Source organism: Molossus molossus, unplaced genomic scaffold, assembly GCF_014108415.1.
Source record: "Molossus molossus isolate mMolMol1 unplaced genomic scaffold, mMolMol1.p scaffold_m16_p_10, whole genome shotgun sequence".
NCBI classification, from domain to species: domain Eukaryota; kingdom Metazoa; phylum Chordata; class Mammalia; order Chiroptera; family Molossidae; genus Molossus; species Molossus molossus.
The window spans coordinates 72,295,520-72,312,992 of record NW_023425345.1 but is presented as its reverse complement, the minus strand read 5'-3'; the positions used below and the strand labels follow the sequence as shown (position 1 = coordinate 72,312,992).

General features: G+C 40.8%; 1 protein-coding gene across 1 annotated transcript in view; it reads right to left on the bottom strand.

Annotated features, from left to right (window-relative positions):
- Positions 1-15,532, bottom strand: part of LRIG3 (leucine rich repeats and immunoglobulin like domains 3) — a 45,213-nt gene extending 29,681 nt beyond the window's left edge. The window contains exons 1-3 of the mRNA XM_036251239.1: positions 15,308-15,532; positions 9,308-9,379; positions 9,030-9,104 (exon numbers count right to left, since the gene is read on the bottom strand). Of these exons, the coding sequence (XP_036107132.1) occupies positions 9,030-9,104; positions 9,308-9,379; positions 15,308-15,522 (362 nt within the window). The 5' untranslated portion in view covers positions 15,523-15,532. The remainder of the gene's footprint in view (positions 1-9,029; positions 9,105-9,307; positions 9,380-15,307) is intronic.
- Positions 15,533-17,473: the final 1,941 nt, after the last annotated feature.

Sequence of the window (17,473 nt, the reverse complement as noted above, 5' to 3'; positions counted from 1 at the left end):
ATTGTTTTGGTCTCTCTACCCAGCTAGAGCCCTAGCCTCTAGGTCTAGGGAAGATAGCAGAGATACTAAAATAAGGAACTGAAGGAGAGGAAAAGTAACTAGGCCAGGATAGAGACACATGTTGAATCTTGCCATTCCAACCATGAAAAGAAAACTAGCTGCAGTTTATTGTTTTGTCTGCCTTGGCAGCACAAGCCTCACTCGGCTTAGAGATGTCTCCGGCAGAAGTTGTACCTGATACTTCAAAGCAGCAACCAAAATGGCTAGCGCAAAATTGAGGGAAGGGAGGAGGAAAAGGTGTTGGTTCTATAGGAGTATCTGTGGCACACTATACCGAAGGTCACGTCAAGGGACTGGGGGTCAATTTTACAGGCCCCAAGGACCACCATTGAAGAAAGGTGCTTAATGGGTCAATGGCAAATCTAATAATAATGTTGTTACCTTGGAAAAGCCAAGTTTCATTAATGAAAATTTTAAGTGTGTATAAAGATGCAGGAACAGAATGGTTAACTGAACAGTATCTTCTGCAATAAACTATGTATATTAATCTGGACAGGGCCATCCATTTGGCCATTCACCTAACAAACAGGTGCTGAGTGTCTACCATCTGCCAGGTTCTGCACTAATGCCAGGGTTACAATGAGGATGAAAACAGACATGATCTCAGCTTTCATGAAGTTTCATTCTTGGAGAGGGGGTGGATATAGACATTAACGTATCACAAATATGCAACTGAAAAATAAAGGAGATATGAGAACACATAAGGGAAAACCTAAGCCTGCCGTAAAAGTTGGGGTGGAGGGAGTTGTCCAGGCAGAGGGGGAAACATGCCACAGGACCTGAGGCAGGAATGAGCCACACATGCACAGAATAAGGACTAAGTCTGGAGGAGGCTCGATGGGAAAGGAGATTCAGATCATGCAGAGCTCTGTATACCTTAATGAAGATTTTGCTCTTGACCTAAAAGCAGTGGGAGATTCCCGAAGGATTTAAAGAGCCATGATCACAAATTTGTTATAAATACAATCATTCTAAACTGAGAATTTGAAAACCTCGCAAACATGTATTCTGGGGAGTAGTTTCAGGTACACGGGAAGATCAACTTCGGGAGTGTTTGTCACAAACACACCTCTGTGTACAGTAAACTCTTTTATGTGCAAATCACATATAAACATTTTAAAGTCCAATAAAAGAATACAACTTATCATATTAACATGTGCAAGTGTTTATTTTGTAAGACTTGAATTTCATGAGCTTATTTCCATTTAAACACAGTAACGTCTGGCTTGGACTGGTGAAGTCTGCAGCCCTCCAATGCAATGTCCTTTACACATGAAGACACTGGTCCATTCACCCACATTGGTAGAGCACACATTTTGGGATGAAATTTTCAGTTAAGGTAATCAAATTTCATGGGCTCATTTATACCCAGATGTGGGTAAAGATAGGATATGGTTTATGTTTACTTAATCAGAACAACGCTCTCTGATTCTCCAGAAATATAAGTTCTGATTTTGACTAAAGCTGCTCCCCAACTTCCTTAATTAATATGACAAAATACTGTCCACTTTTCAAATACTGACTCACATAAGTTTTGGTTTAAAATAAAAGAACTAACAACACGAAGCTGTACTGCACAGTTATAAAATTACTGTTTTATTATCACTTGAAAACGTATATAATATTTACCTTCCTTATATGCAGCTTTATCTCTGAGTGGTGAACTAGTAAAATATCAACGTTTCAGAAGTTATAAATGGAGTTTGAGTAATTATTTAAATAAAGTCTGCACCATGCAAACAAGCAATAATCTCTTAAATCACTGTCTCCCAAACTGATCTTTTTCATAAGTCTCGTTTTCGGAATGTAATGAGAAATGCATGCTTATGGATAGAAGTCTCACTTAATATGGCACTGCGTTCAATAACTAAATAACAGATTTCTAACCATCAGTTCAAAGCTATCCTTTGCACCATCCAGAAGTCAATATGCAAATGACATCCACCCCATGGCCAGTTTCCCTTGGTGGGAAAGAGATGAGGCCCTAACATCTGCAGGGCTCAGAGCATAGCGAGTTCCAAGGATAGATGGATAAGGTCTTTGGCAAGTCACAACTGTTAAATATCAAAAGCACATTATTTATCTGTCTTCGTGGCACTTAATTTAGAAAATGAACATTGTTTAATGACTCCCTGAAAAAAAAAAGAGAAAAGTAGATTTGCTGCTTAACTTAAAATGTAGTCATTTCATTCCATTTTAAAAAGTCTGCAATGACTCCCCAAACCTGTAAAACACCTAAGCCGACCCTTACCAACTTACCCGTCTCCAGCCTCCTCTAGACCTCACACATCCTCACACCACACTCACTGAAACTACAGCCCTGCTCTGCACTGGGACAGCCCCCAGCATCTCTGCTTCAGGGCGGCACCCTGAAGTCTCTCTTTATTGTCTCTCTTCCCTCATGCTATTTTTCTTTGTTCCTGAGCTCTTAGAAGCTAGTACACCTCCGTTGTTGAACTAGGAACAGCTCAACATCCACCTTATAGATACACAAGGAAATGCTGTTCGGTTATTAACCATAACTGAATGCTCATCCAATTTTAAAAACTATTTGAAGAAAGTAAAAGTTTCCTGAAAATTCACCCCACATGCAAAGTTCTTTCTCCCTCCCTCCTCTGTTGCTGCCAGGATAATGTTTCTAAATCCTGTCTTCTTCCTGTGACGCTCCAGTTCCAGAATCCACTTTGGCGCACTGCCTCGAGTCTGCCGCCCGCCAAGCCCACTGCAGCTGTAACAGCAGCAGCTGGTGCTGCTGACACTCCTCAGAGCCCTTTCCTGTACATCATGCCACTTGATCCTTCCCCGGAACCAGATGAGAGACAGAGAAACATCTTACACTGTTTTCACAAATAAACAAAGAAGAGTTAATTAACTCTGCCTGAGGTCAGACAGGTCATTAGTACGAGACAAGACAAAAACCTGTGTGCTCCATTCCCAGCGCACATCTCTGCTATTGCACAAGGGCCATGATCTCTCTGGTCCACTCAGATATTTAATGAGCATCTCCTATGTGCCAGAGACTGGACTGGGCTTCTGAGGGGACGGAAAGCTCAGAAAGACATGAGTCCTATCCTGTAGGGAGATGTGGGACGACTGCCACAGGACAATTACACATATTGCATTTGTGGGAGTTCCAAAACTGAAGAAAGAAAGAGAAGTCACACCCTTCTCGGAATTCTACAAGGCCACCCAGATTCCCAGTACTTCCTACTCCCTAGCACCCGGTAGTACATAAACCGTACGAGATCTCAGAGGTGAGGGCACGACTCTTACACTTCCCTGCTTCCCCAAAGCATCCCCGGTACAGGAGGACATGACGAGATGGGACCCCATCTCACGTGGCGCTAGGTTCTAAAACCAGTAGATGAGGGAACCAACTATCACAAATACACCCTTAAAGATCCCTTAATACACTAGGCAAGAATTTTTTTTAGGCAGAAATATCCTCTCTTGCTCTCTCAATGAGTCCCAGATAGAGCCAGTTTCGTATTTTGAATTTCTAGTTCGGGACCTGATGATGCAGTTCCTGTGTGTGATGCAGGGGCTATGAAAGATCTGTATCTCCGAAGACCAAAGTCACCCTCGGGGGGCCGAGATGTTCACTTAGAACCATGGGAAGTGGGAAAGGAGTTTTAGTTCCCTTTCATTTCGCACACACTCCAGGGCATGTGCTCACTGGCTCCAGTGGTGAGCTAGATCCTTATGCTACTTAAATTACGTCTCTTGTTCTTTTTTCTTTAATTATTATTGCTGTTGTTATAATTTATTATTATTATTATGTTACCAAGCATGCATAATTGAACATAAATTAAGTGAAACATAGGTATGCTTTGTCTCCATCATAAATTTTTAGTCATTGGTACAGACCCAGTTTATTGGAGATCTGTTTGAATTATGCTAACTGCATGTGGCTGTTCCATAAATATCCCTTAATTCATATACTAATTAAGCACCAACTATATGCCATACATCTGCATTAAGTGCTGGAAAACCAACAGTGAGCCACAGAGGCCTCAAAGTACAGGAGGGGAGAAATTACAAACAGAATCAAGATAGACAAGGTGAGATGGGCCTGGACAGGGCGGAGGAAACTTGAGGAGCTGACCCCACCCCCAGAGGCCCCACCTGACTCCCTCCCCCACCATCAGGCCCTGATTCAAGTGTCACCTGCCAAGGGTGTCACTCCATGCCTCCCCACTTCACACTGTCAACCCTCTTCCTCCACACTCTCCCACCTCCTTTCTGCTTTATTTTTCTCCCGAGCACTTAGCACCTTCTGGCCACATTTCTTACTTATTTTCCTTTTTGTCTTTCTCCTTCCAGGAGAGGGCCAGCTCATGAGGTCAGAGAATTTTAGCTGTTTTGTTCACTGTTGAATCTCAACCCTAAAACAAGAACGCAGCACATAGGATTTGGTAACTATTCAAAGAGAAATATTCCCTGACCACACTCGAGGGCAACAGCCAGGGCTCTCCATCCCTCTGGCCTCTTCTTTTGCTTCATAGTATTTATCAAGGAACTCAAGTTTTCTTTTAAAGTGTGCTTATTTATTTTTTCTCAACCCTCACTGGAATGGAAGCTTCCTGAGAAAGAGTCTGTCTGCTCTGTCCACAGCTGTGCCCCCAGCACTAGCGCAGAGTTTGGCGCTGTATACATCTTCCATACATTTGAGTCGAGGGAACGATCATCACGATCATGGCTCATAGTCACTGAGCACATGCCGGTTGGTTTTACCTGTATTCTCTCTCCAAGTCTTCACACTGGATGAGGTGGGCCTTATTATTCTCACTGTACAGATGAAGAGCCAGCAATTAATTCTGAGCCATCTGACCGGTGCTTCACTTTTAGTCACTGTTCTCCTGGACATGACCGGAGCTGAACAATCCCATCATCCCTCCTGGCTGACCACAGTGGTTTCATCATCTGCCCCATCGAAGACATCCTCCTGCCACTTGCAAGCCATTCTCCACACTATAAGGCTGGAGTGACACTTTCAAAATGCAAATCTGATCATCGCAACCTGTCTGAGATCTCTTCAATGACTTTCCATTGGTAAAATACACATTTCAAGGGTTCCGTTCATGAAGGTGACCCCCACCATTTTTTTTTTTTGCATTTATCTTCAGATAGAGTGGAAGGAAGAGAGGGGGGAAGAGAGAGCGAGAAACATCGATGTGAGAGAGACACATCGACTGATTGCCACCCACACGACCCCAACCAGGGCGGGGACAAACTGCAACTAAGGCATGTGCCCTTAGCGGTAACCAAACCCAGGACTCTCTGGTCTGCAGGCTGATGCTTTAACCACTGAGCAAAACGGGAAGGATGAAGGTGATAATTTTTTATAACAACTTCTTTGGAAGGATGACCAACATCATCTCTGGGAAAATAACATATTATGAAGGAAATGATGAACCTGGGAGAAATACCCTACCTTTGAGATAAGAAAAAATGAGAAAAGGCTTATTGATTATAATAAACTGGCTCTATCAGTAATTCCAAAAATTTTTATGCAATTTCTGCTTAGAAGCAGCCAGGAAGATGTGCTGAAATGGATATTCTTGGACCCTACCCAAACCCATTAATTTAGAATCTCCAGGGATGGGGTCAGGAGATGTATGTTTCAGCAAGTACTTTAGGTGCCTCTTGGACATTCCCTCAGCTCAATCTTTTCATTTCCAAGACAACAGGCAAGTCCTTGCATGTGGAACTATACCATATAAACATCAATGTCATGACTACGACTCAACCGGCTTTATTTGATGGCCAACAGCTCTTCTTCTGTTCAATAACGTTATATAACTCACGGATTCAAACCAGACCCTAACCCAGGTCACAGGTTTCAAAAGTGTTCTGCTTGAGCAGCAGACACATGCTGCAGATTACATGTATCACATGCGGTGAGCACAACTCACGTATACTGGGTCAATAGTTTTATTACTACAAAATGTGTTCACTCCAAAGATTATTTCATTTCTTTTCCTAAGACATACCATCCTGTCATGGGTACAAAATAATTGTGAGAGAAAAATACACAAAACACACAAAGCATGCCTTGCCCTTGGAATGCCATTTGACTTCCCAGCTAGTGCTGTGTGGGATTCAAAACAAGGCAAGTCTATTCAGGCCTTTTATATTCTGAAAAATCTCTAGAAATGTTAAGAGATGAGTTTTCTTAATGGGGAGATTTAATGCTCATCCAATGGCCAACCTGACACTTGCATTTTACCAAGTTTCCCTGACATCAGAACTGGTCCTTATTTTTTTTTTTTCCAAGATTTTTTTTATTGATTTTTAGAGGAGGGAGGGAGGGAGGGAGGGAGGGAGGGAGGGAGAGAGAGAGAGAGAGAGAGAGAGAGAGAGAGAGACATCAATGTGAGAGCAAAACATCGATTGGCTGTCTCCTGCATGTCCCTTACTGGGGATTGAGCCAGCAACCCGGGCATGTGCCCTGACCAGGAATCAAACCAGCAACCCCTTTGGGGTACGGGATGATGCCTAACCAACTGAGACACACTGGCCAGGGCAGAACTGGTCCTTAAATAAATTCATCTCTGGACCTGGGGAGCCATCTGACCCAACATTAGTTCCTGGCTCCTGCAGCTGAGAAAGGAAAAAGGTCTTACCAGACACAATCTTCTCAGTATCAGCCCCAGGAGCGGGGAGGGGCCCCCACTGCAGAGCAGCAACAACATGGAGCATTGACACCGATTCTCATGCTCAAGACTCCAACTAATGTTTCCTTTTCTTTGATATGTTTAAAAATGATTTAACTTCTGCAAATTATCCAGAAAAATTATTTCCTCCACAAACTGTTTAAAAAAAAATATCTTGACAGAATAATCCTGAGAACTACTTTAAGAGATGTAGCATTTAATTGTGGTGCTACAGCAAGTTTCTCATCTGACTCATGTTATATGGTTTAATCATTTTTGAAATTTCAGAAATAGGTAAATACTGACTTTTAGCTCTGATTATTTTCAAGTGCTTCCATATAAAAACAAACAAACAAAAAACATTCTACCCTAGATAGCACAGGGCAGAAAGTAATAGTGTGCTTTAGAAACAATGACTGTGTACTGCAATAAATAGCCAAAGAAGCCAACAGGAGAGAACAAAACATGTGTAGAAGTAAACAGGCAGAGAAGTAAACTTTTCAAGATATTTTGTAGGTATAAAAACAATTTTTCACCATCCATATTGAAGCAGCAGGCCCACCACATAAAGTGCTTTTCACAGATTCTATGTGATCTAGGTAATAAATAGGATCTATCATTACACAGATGAACAAAGCAATCCCTGGTGAGATGAACTGCAACAAATTAAGGGGAAAGAAAGTGAGATGATTCAAGTTCTGAAAAGAGTGTTCACTCACTAAAGTAAAACACAAACTCTGAAGACAAGTTCAAATTCTGAAGGTTCTAACTTTCCATACTGTATTTCAGTTTTCTAATTATAAACTGTAGCTAGAAAGTGTAAAATCATTGGGTTATTTATCCCCAGTAGCACTTTCTAATTTCCTCACAGGTTCTTATGCTTTCTGCTCTGTATCAAGCCAAAGAGAGGCTGTTTTCCCCACCCCACTCAGATTCTGAAACTCCACTACAAACACTCTCAGCTATGAAGCTTGTGCTGACCTCCCTCGGGGCTCTCTTGAACATGCTGACAGAATCTGCCAATACACAGGACAAGGACAGAGGGTGAAGTGGCATTCCCTGAGATTTAAAAAGGCCCCAGTGGTCCAATGTTTAAGATACCAAAGCCAGTGCTTCATTTAGACTCTAAAAGTTTAAGCAATTGTGCAAGACAACAGGTATAAATGCTAGCATAAAAATATATTTTTTTAATTCAGTGTTTATTTGTCAAATACCAACTGCTTTCTCTTTCATTCCTTTCTGTTTCTGATCTTTGGAAAAACCACACCAGTATCAAATGTCACTTAGTTCTTATTCAAACAGAGGAAAGCAGACACAGCGGCTGCACCAGTGACTTGGCTGACCTGGGCCCTAAGTAAAAACAAACCTCTATAAATCACCAGATGTAAGCAATTGGGTAGTGATCACTTTAATTAATTGAACAGCTTTCCTGAAATTTACTGTATAATTTCGACCCTCCAAACACCTTTCCCAGAAGCACCTAACAATGGTGTTTTTTTAAGTTGTTTAAAGGAGAAAAACATTTTTAACTTCAGTGTTAAATATATTTTTAAGTTATTCAAGATTAAGATGGTAAGCTACTTAATTTTATAATTAAACCATGCACAGTTTCCTTTAACTGCCAAAAGTCAAAATTATTCCAAAACATCTTCAATGCATGAATAAAAGATGTTATCTGCCCTAAACATGCAGAAAAGCTAACACAATTTAATTTTATTTGAAAACTCGTATTTGCAAAATAATGTGCAATAGTCTTTCTAACTTCAATCTCATATTTAATTTACCTGTATAAAAGTTCATATTCTGATTTCTGATGTTTCTGAACCTTGATTTCCACCTGCTGGTGGCACACTTAAGAGGATACTCCAATGCTGTACAAAAAACTCCCATTTCTCCTCACAAAACAACTCCAATCATTTTCCTCTAGTAACTATGTAATAGTACCTAATCCACAGATCCCATGCCAACCATTAAGTAATACCAGAGGTAAAGTCCTGGTCTATAGAATATAATCAAATACATGTCTCTATGGGGTGTGTAGGTGGCTTCTCTGAATCTTGGAGACCAGTTCAGCAATAATAGCAAAGTGTAAAAAGTGTGTTGTTACAATGATACTTCACATTTAATAGAGATACTTGAAATTTAAAATGGATGACTTGTTTTGAGGGGGCAGAAAAACAAGTCAACCATTTTAAAGAACACCTCCATTATCCACTGAAGGAAGTATTCATATTTTGCTTCTAAGATCTTTTACTCCATACTACCCATAGTTCCTGCAAACATACATATGAAATCCTGCTAACATTCACTTACAAGGAGAGATGTGTAATATTTGCTGAGACTGGTCCTAGGCTTGGAATGGTCTCCAATTCATTGTTGTTCAGTTTCCTATAAATGACCCCAAAAAGAAGAAAAAAAGCTGATTAGGTAATCTGTAATGCACAGAAGTGAAACTTTGTAAAATTATTTTAAGATACATCCCAAATTAACAGTTTTAAATAACATATTGTAATCCAAGTGTCCTTTACAGTTAAATAACGTAATGGGTAGTGTTTTATTCAAACGTCAAATAGAAGATAACTAAGACTCACACTTCTCGAAGGCTTTGAAGGTGGCTCATGGAACCTGCTTTGATGACAGACAATCTGTTGTGACTTAAGTCCCTATGAGAAAACAAAAATAAAATTATAAGTAGTTTTAAAATATCACTAATAGCACTTAATGATGTACAAGACAGAATGGATCTGTGAAATATCTCTATCAACACCAGTGACAACATAAGAAATAATTGGTCCACTTTGTCCATAAACTAGATGGTAACCAAAATGCCAGACTCAAAAACACAAACTCTGAGGACAAAATTAGTTTAGGAGGCTGGCAGGTTCGAGCACTATGAGCCCACAAATGTTTTAGGAGATGTTTTTTGGCACAGGGTGAACAGATCTTTTGTGAGCTGGCTGTTTTGCTTCTCCTTCCCCATCCCCTACCATCTCCTCACTTCCAACTTGATATGATGAAGTCATGGCTTATGAAAAGTGGTTAATTAGGCAGGTTGCTAAAACTAAAACCTCTAAAGAAACCCTTTCTATTTTATCATCATAAAATTAAGCATCCGTGTCCTTATTATAGTCAAACAAAATAGAAACTGCTTTTCATACACTTGTTTCTCTGGGCCAAGGCACCAAATTATCTAAAGTATTATTGTGTGTGTGTGTGTGTGTGTGTATGTGTTGAGGGTAGAAAACAACCTAAACCCTATGCTTTCCTGAATTCCCCAAATTTCAGTATCTGGCAATATAATGTGTAATTTAAATCACATTAACCACCTAACAAAGTTAAGCAGAACGTACAGAATGCTGTGATCAGATTTCTTTTCAATCATTAAAATAACTCTGCTTCTTACTCAAAGACTTCTAACTTAATCTAACAATTTCCATTGCACATTATTATTTTTAAAAAGCAAAATAAAACTTCCACATACACAATACTCCAGGTTAGGAAGTCATCACAGCATTTAAGATTTAAATTATGAAATTAAATCTGCCAAATATTTGGTTACAGTCCCTATATTTGTTAACATACTGAATATATGCCCTCAAAATGGTGTAATGAAAATAAAATGGCTGAACAGCTATTGAAAACCAGGCTAACAATAGTATGGTTTAAAGCTCTCCCACTGGAAAAGGTTAACCAACCTTATTCTTTCAGTGTTTAAAAAACGAAGGTTTTTAAATAACCAAAGTTTCAAATAACCAAACTTGGAGAAAAGCATGAACCATTTGTTATATGTGTAAGTATGCCCCCCAAAAGAAAGAGGCAGAGAAATCACAGAGGAGCACAGTGTTACTGAGTGCACATCCATTAGTTAACAATTAGAAATCAGAGATCCTTTCAGCCTTTGAATTTTTGTTTTGAGGATAAACCCTGGATTTCTCTATTTCACCAACAAAACAAAACAAAACCAAAAACAAAAACAAAAAAAAAGGAAAAAATCTGCAAAGGTTTTTTATTTGAAACATGTTTGCCTAAAGACCTACCAGACAGTAACAGACATGAGCAGATTTGTTCTGGTAGAGTTATAACATGAAAAAAAATCTGGCACAGTCTTGAAACTATAAAAATCCTGCAATTACAACCACTGCTGTGCATGCTCACCACGCTGGAGCCAGACACTTTCCCCCACAAACCCGGCTCAGGTCCATCTGGAGTTCATCAAGGAAACCGTGAGCCCAACAACTCACGTTAGGATTCAAACAAAACCTGTGCTTTTAGCACCACAGACAGTCACAGATTTCCCACAGGGTTCAAAAAACAACCAAGGAAAAGAGTCCTTCACCTGGGAGGTAGCCTGAATCAACAGAAAGTCTCACTTGGACCCACTTAACTAAACACTGAACCAGCATAAAACTGCATCCCCTATTGTTTCAAGTTTTTCTTTTTTTTTTTTTTAAGGGGGAACCAATTCCGCATTTACTTTCAACACAGGTGATTTTCCTTTTAATTAGAAAAACTAAAACCACCCTCTTCACTTCATTTTAAGGATTATTTCACAAGGCAATCCTGTGAGAAAAGAGACTGAGTGTCTAGCATTTTTCTCAACCAGTAATGGGATGAGAGCTCCAACAAAAGACCTTTAAATTGAGAAACAGCCTCCAGAGAACAGTGCACATGCTGGAGACCCCTCACTCCTGATTCAGAAGCAAGAGCTGGTAACCTCAAACATTTCAGTTACTGCAACACTTCCACTCCTGAATTCTGTGTACTACTATTAAAAACACATTATATGTGGGAGGGAAAAAAGTCGCCCCTTAAGTGACTTTCATTGCTAAATACTTAAAGTCATGAAACTTTTAATACACCTAAATTTAGACTTAATACAGTTTTTGTTTCAGAAATTATTACTTTCTAGTTCAAGGATGTCACGTTTTCCTAAATCTTCCTTAGATTGTTTTTATGGCTAGATCATTACAAACAAATTCTAGTTTACAATATCAATGTTTTGTTAAAACCCATAAGAACATTCAAGAAGGAAGGCAGATTCATTTTTAGAGTTCCATTCATGAACATCTTCACCAAGAAACTTAAAAAAAAAAAAGAAACCATTCATAATAGCAAAAAAACATAAAACATTTAGGGATATATCTTTTTTAAATGTATAACAATTTTTTTGCCTTTTTTTAGATTTTATTTTTCAATTACCATTTACATTCAATATTATTTTGTATTGGTTTCAGGTATACAGCTACACATAGTAGTTAGACAATCATATACTTTACAAAGTGTTACCAAGAAACCTTTTTAAAAAAACTTTTGGTAGTGAGGTTAATAAAAGGGAAAGGTGGTCAGGCAGGGAGGTGTTAACTATTTACCCAGACGCAGCTGGTCAAATACTTGAAAATCAAACTCTGACTTGGGAGAGAGGAGTCTCTTTTCCTGAATACTGGCAAGTGAATACATATATACGAAAATAATTAATTTACAACATTTGGTTCCAGCTATCATTTTCTTCCTTTTAGCATTTGGAAATCTGACTTCCAAGTCAAAATTTAAAATGCAAATCCAGCACAGCTTCTTAATCAATCCCACTGGGGCCTGCAGAGCTGCTAATTCAGCAGAAATCTGGAAAGCTGAAAAACAAAAAGCCAGGCTGTAGCTGTTTTAAGACACTGATCCAAAGTGACTCATAAATCAGCCTGCTATGTTCAAGTTTTAGTCTGGAAAATATAGAAAAACAGCTGCGAAAACCATAAGGACTATTACCCCTACCCCAGCCCCAATTCTTCTACCAACCAAAAATTTATAAGAGGCAACCACTAAGGAAACCCCACCAGCAGAAAGTACCTTTTGGACTTTTTTTGTCTGAGCCCTACTAACTTACACATTTCTACGTGTACAATAAATAATTTTAAAATTCCAGCAAGGTTCTAATAATACTTGAAGCTCTCATTGGCAGTTGAGCAACTTTCCCCTCTTTCGGTTAAGTAACATATTCTAACAAGCACTCTTCTTTAGGTTCAGGGCTCTGTTAACACAAACTCTACATATAAACTCAGGTCTGCCTTTTAAGGTAGTTAGTTGTGAGCAACCTTCAGATGTTACTATTTTAACAGCCCCCTCCACTAAAGAAAGTATCATAAGTTACTCTTTGAAAGGAGAACTAATTGCAATATTATTATGCTATAGCTCATACTATTCAACTTTTCACACTTGGGGTTCCTATGGCAATAAATTACAATAAACAAAGTGAAAAAAAAAATAAATACAGTTATAATCAATAGAAAGATTGAATTTTTTAGCTTGTTAATTCAACAAATACAACAAAAGGAAGACACTAAACTTTTCTGAACAGTGCTCCCATAAGCTAGCTAGTCCTAAGGCAAACTTTTACTACCTTAATTACCTAGGGAAAAGAAGTTAAGATATGGGAAGAACAATATGCATCTTTCTACTCATTTCTAAAAGCTGAAACAATCTAATTAAAAGCTTTTCTCATTATGTCAAATGTAAGAAGCAGCTATCTTAAGCCTCCTGTCCCAAACACCAAGTAACAGAGAAGTTAAAACTTAATTCCTTGTGTTTTTCTGCTCCTTTCAAAGGTGGAGAGAGGAGACTTCTAGAGCTTTAGGCACAAACAAAAGGAACATTTACAATAAAGAATTTAGACCACATGGTTTGGTGACAACTACAAAGTTTGTTAAAAGTCATACAAGTACAAGAATGACAGAGCTGTCCAATGAATGATCACAGTGGGGCTTCTGACAACAGACCCAGTGCTTATTTATACAAGTGGAACTTATTTTCACATACATTTGAGGAATGTGGACTTGTATTGAGACAATTTACTGCTGGCGGAAATGTAATTAAAGATTGTGCTAACCAAATAAACTGTAATTTGTTTTTAGTGTGCCACCAAATTATCTGCAAAACAAAATCCTAATTAAGTCAGCTACTTTTAAGACAATGTTTAAACAGGTATCAAGCCCCTTTTGGTTTAACTCAACTTATAATCAAGAGCAATGCAGTTATTTATTTATTTTTTTCTGAAGACATCCAAATTCACAAAAATACATGTTGCATAAGAGGCCACTTGATACTGAGAAATTATTGAATGTAAATTAGATTTGTGATAGATCCAAGCCTTTCTAAACATATCCCAGGAAGCACTACTATATTCATTTTCTTTTTCTCATCCCTCTATTATTCATAGGTGTTCACCTCCAGTCATTCAAACGTTGAGTTCCATATGTTGTCAATAGAGCCATTCACATTTCATGAATAAGGCAGCATGACCTCCACAAGAGGCAATTGAACAGAATTAGCCACAACTAATTGAAAGTCTTCCTGCTTTGGGTTAAAGCCCTTTATCTCCTTCTTCAATTGTAATAAAAACTACCAAATAAGACATCCCTTGATAAAAGATTAAATATCAATCTAAAACTCTCCAATTCTACTTTTTCATTAAACCAAGGTTTACTAACACACACAAAGGATATGATTTTCATAGTTAACAATTCTACAATTCACAAATATATATTTTGATTGGCACAATGATTTGAAAAGAATTTCTTCCTACCACTACTATTAGGACATTAGGATTGTCTACTAGAGCTGTATAAGGATTTAGAATTTGCATAGCAATTCTGCTAGGCCCAAATCTAAGGATTAAGAAGAGACTATACTTTTATTTCTTCTAAACAGGTAAATTTTTTTTTTAAAGCACGAATTTTGATTGTTTACATTTTACAGGAGTCCTTCCATTTTAACAAAACTAAGTCTGGGAGAGAATAAAGAGATGACATTTGGAAAGAATCAGCCTTTCCAACTAAACTACATTTTTTCCTTGTTCTTGCACTCAGTTGGCAGTGATTTCAGGTTTTCAGACTTCAAAGCTAGCATCCAAAAACTTGCATAACAGCACCCAGCACTCTCCTACACCGTTTGGGCGTGCTGAGAAGCTACAGAAATCACGCCCTTGGTTCTGAAAACCAGCTCCTTCCTTTCCCTATCTATTGCTCAGCCTTGCCAACTTCTTACCGGAATGAGAACGTTACAGTCTGGTCGAGGGGGTTTATGGAGCACAGGAGGGAGAACAAAAGGGTGTCTACCACAGTCGGACAGTGCCCGAACTAGTGAGGGGCTTCCTAAAAGAAAGAAGGCTGTTCATGACTGGTTGGGTATAGGAAAAAGGGCCTGAAGCAGTTAAAACTATAGTTGAGCCACAGGGTCCTACACATTCAGAGGCAGAACTGAGAACTCTGATAGTCCGCAGGTTGCCACCTCTCCCTGCCAGGAAGGGGCGCTCATATGAACCCCCCAGGAAAGCTCCCGGGGCAGGTCGCTGACTCTCCCCCGGAGTTGTCAGTGGCCCCCTCCCCTCGCCCATCTGAGGCGAGGCGGGTCGTTCCAAGGGCCCACCAGCGCGGCCCGCAAGGCGCAGGGGAAGGAGACCGAGGCCCCGACGGCTCCTTTCCATCCCCACCGAGCGTGGCTCCAGGCCTGGGCCAACGGGAGCTGCCCGGGGAAAAGCTGCTCCACGCCAAGTGCCCAGGCCCCTGGCCGGCTCCCCCTCCGCCGTCAGCAAGAATACTTACAGCCGAGCGACCCAGGGCGGGAGCGGCTCGGGAAGGTGCTCCAGCCGCTGGCGACTGCAGTCCAGCAGGTCCCCGAGGCAGCGGCAGGGAGCGGGGCACAGGCGCTCAGCGGCGACCCCGCGGCCGCTGCCCTCGGCCGGGCCCGCGCGTCCCAACACCGCGCACAGCAGCAGCCCCATCGCCGCCGCGGGCGCGCGGAGCCTCGGCGCGCCCATCGCGGTCCTGCGGCCTCTCGCTCGGCCCTGCGCTCCGCAGCCGGCGCGCACTCGGAGCCCGGCACCGACGTCCAGCCGAGGGTGGATGCCCGCGCTCCGGACCGCGTGTGCGCGCCCCCCTCTCGCGCTCCCAGGTCAACTCTTCTTTTACTCCCAACAGCGAAGCCTTTTCATGCCCGGGAGCAGCGTGAAGGAAACCAAAAAGAACGGCTAACTGCGCAGAGTTGCAGTGCGAGCAGAGTCGGCGCGCCGAAGCCCCTTTTGCCCGCAAAAGAAACTTTTTCTCCGCCTCCCAGCCGCCGAGCGCCAAGTCCGTCTCGGCGGAGCCTGGGGGCGGGGCGTGCAGTGGCCGGCGCGCGCCCATTGGCCGGCCAGGTCCCCATCGCACGTGGCCACGTGACAATAACCGGGCTCCCAGCCTGGGGCGGGAGAACACGAGAAAGTGGAGCTGAGATTGTAGGAAATTCGGAGTTACTTTTTCCAGCCTCTCGGGCCACGAGTTCCAACTAGATCCTGGGAAACATATATCAAATGGAGTTGAAGACTAAAAGGTAGTGAGCAAACAATTGTATAATATTAGTGCGGTTCGCAGAGTTGGAGGTATTTAAGGGAACACCAGGGAGGAAAGTAAAGTTAGCTGTTACCAGGAAACCTTTCGATTCTGAATTCTTTAAATGTATAAAAATTGTCCTACTAACCACAGATGAGCAATGGTTTCAATGAAAGTACAGTTTTCTTTAACAGTAATACTGGTCGGGTTTTTCCATATACTGGCTCCAAAAATAAAAACAATACAATGTAAAAGTCATGGTATTGGAAATGGTATATTGAGTTACAAATAGCCAGCTGGATAGAGCTGGGGGGGAGGGCAATTATGGGAAAGGACCTTCTAATAAACCATGACGGCAATCATAGATTGTATGCAATAACTAGAACTAATAAAAGTAGTCACAGTAATATTTCAAAGCAAAACGAAAACTGGGAGGAAAAAATTAGTATATGTACCATGGTCCACCTGGGCTTTGAGTGATGACAAATTCTGATTGAGAATGCTACCAGGCTAGAAGTACTTGCCCGCCTCCTCAGCCTAGGGTGGATTCAACATACAGGACTTGCTGGTGAAATCTGTGCCTTGCAGGTGATTGGGGCCACCTCAGAGATCACCTGGGAATGCCGTCCTCTAGATGAAGAAATAAACCCAGAGAAGGTAACCTGTTTGTGGCAAAAAATGGAAAGTTATTATTTTTTGTTGTTTTTAATCCTTACTGGAGCATATTTTCCTATTGATTTTTAGATAGAGTGGAAGGGAGGGAGGGAGGGAGAGAGAGAAACATCAATGTGAGAGAGAGATCAATCAGTTGCCTACTGCATTACCCATAACCCCCACTGAGGCCGGGGACTGAACCTGCAACCCAGGCACGTGCTCTTGACTGGGAATTGAACCCTAAACCCTTCTGTCCTCTGGCTGACACTCTAATCGCTGATCCAAACCAGCCAGGGCTGGAAGGTTATTTTAAACTTCCACTTTTGCAATGTTTCTTGCATGTTTTCTGCCAAAGCATTCTTTGGGGTCACTTAAACTTTTCATTATTGAGTAGTGGAGATAGCTTGTAGAGTTGAGATTTTAACTCCAACTCTAATGCCCATTAGTTTCAACTGTAGTAAATTACCTGTATAAGCACCTCCATTCATGAGGGAGAGAAAAGACCCACTTTGAAGTTGAAGCACACTACTTACATATGATACCTTCTTCTTTCCAGCTACTGTTAGCATCAATTCCGCCACCTTTTTTGATGTCAGTATGTTTAGAAAATATTAATAATGACAGCACTTTGATTTTCCAATGAACGTTTTGTCTACTTGGGAGTGGTCAAGACATATCACAGTCATACTATGGATTTTCCAGCCCTGTCTCCCTTATCTATTTCATATAAAGAAAATCAGGCTTAGT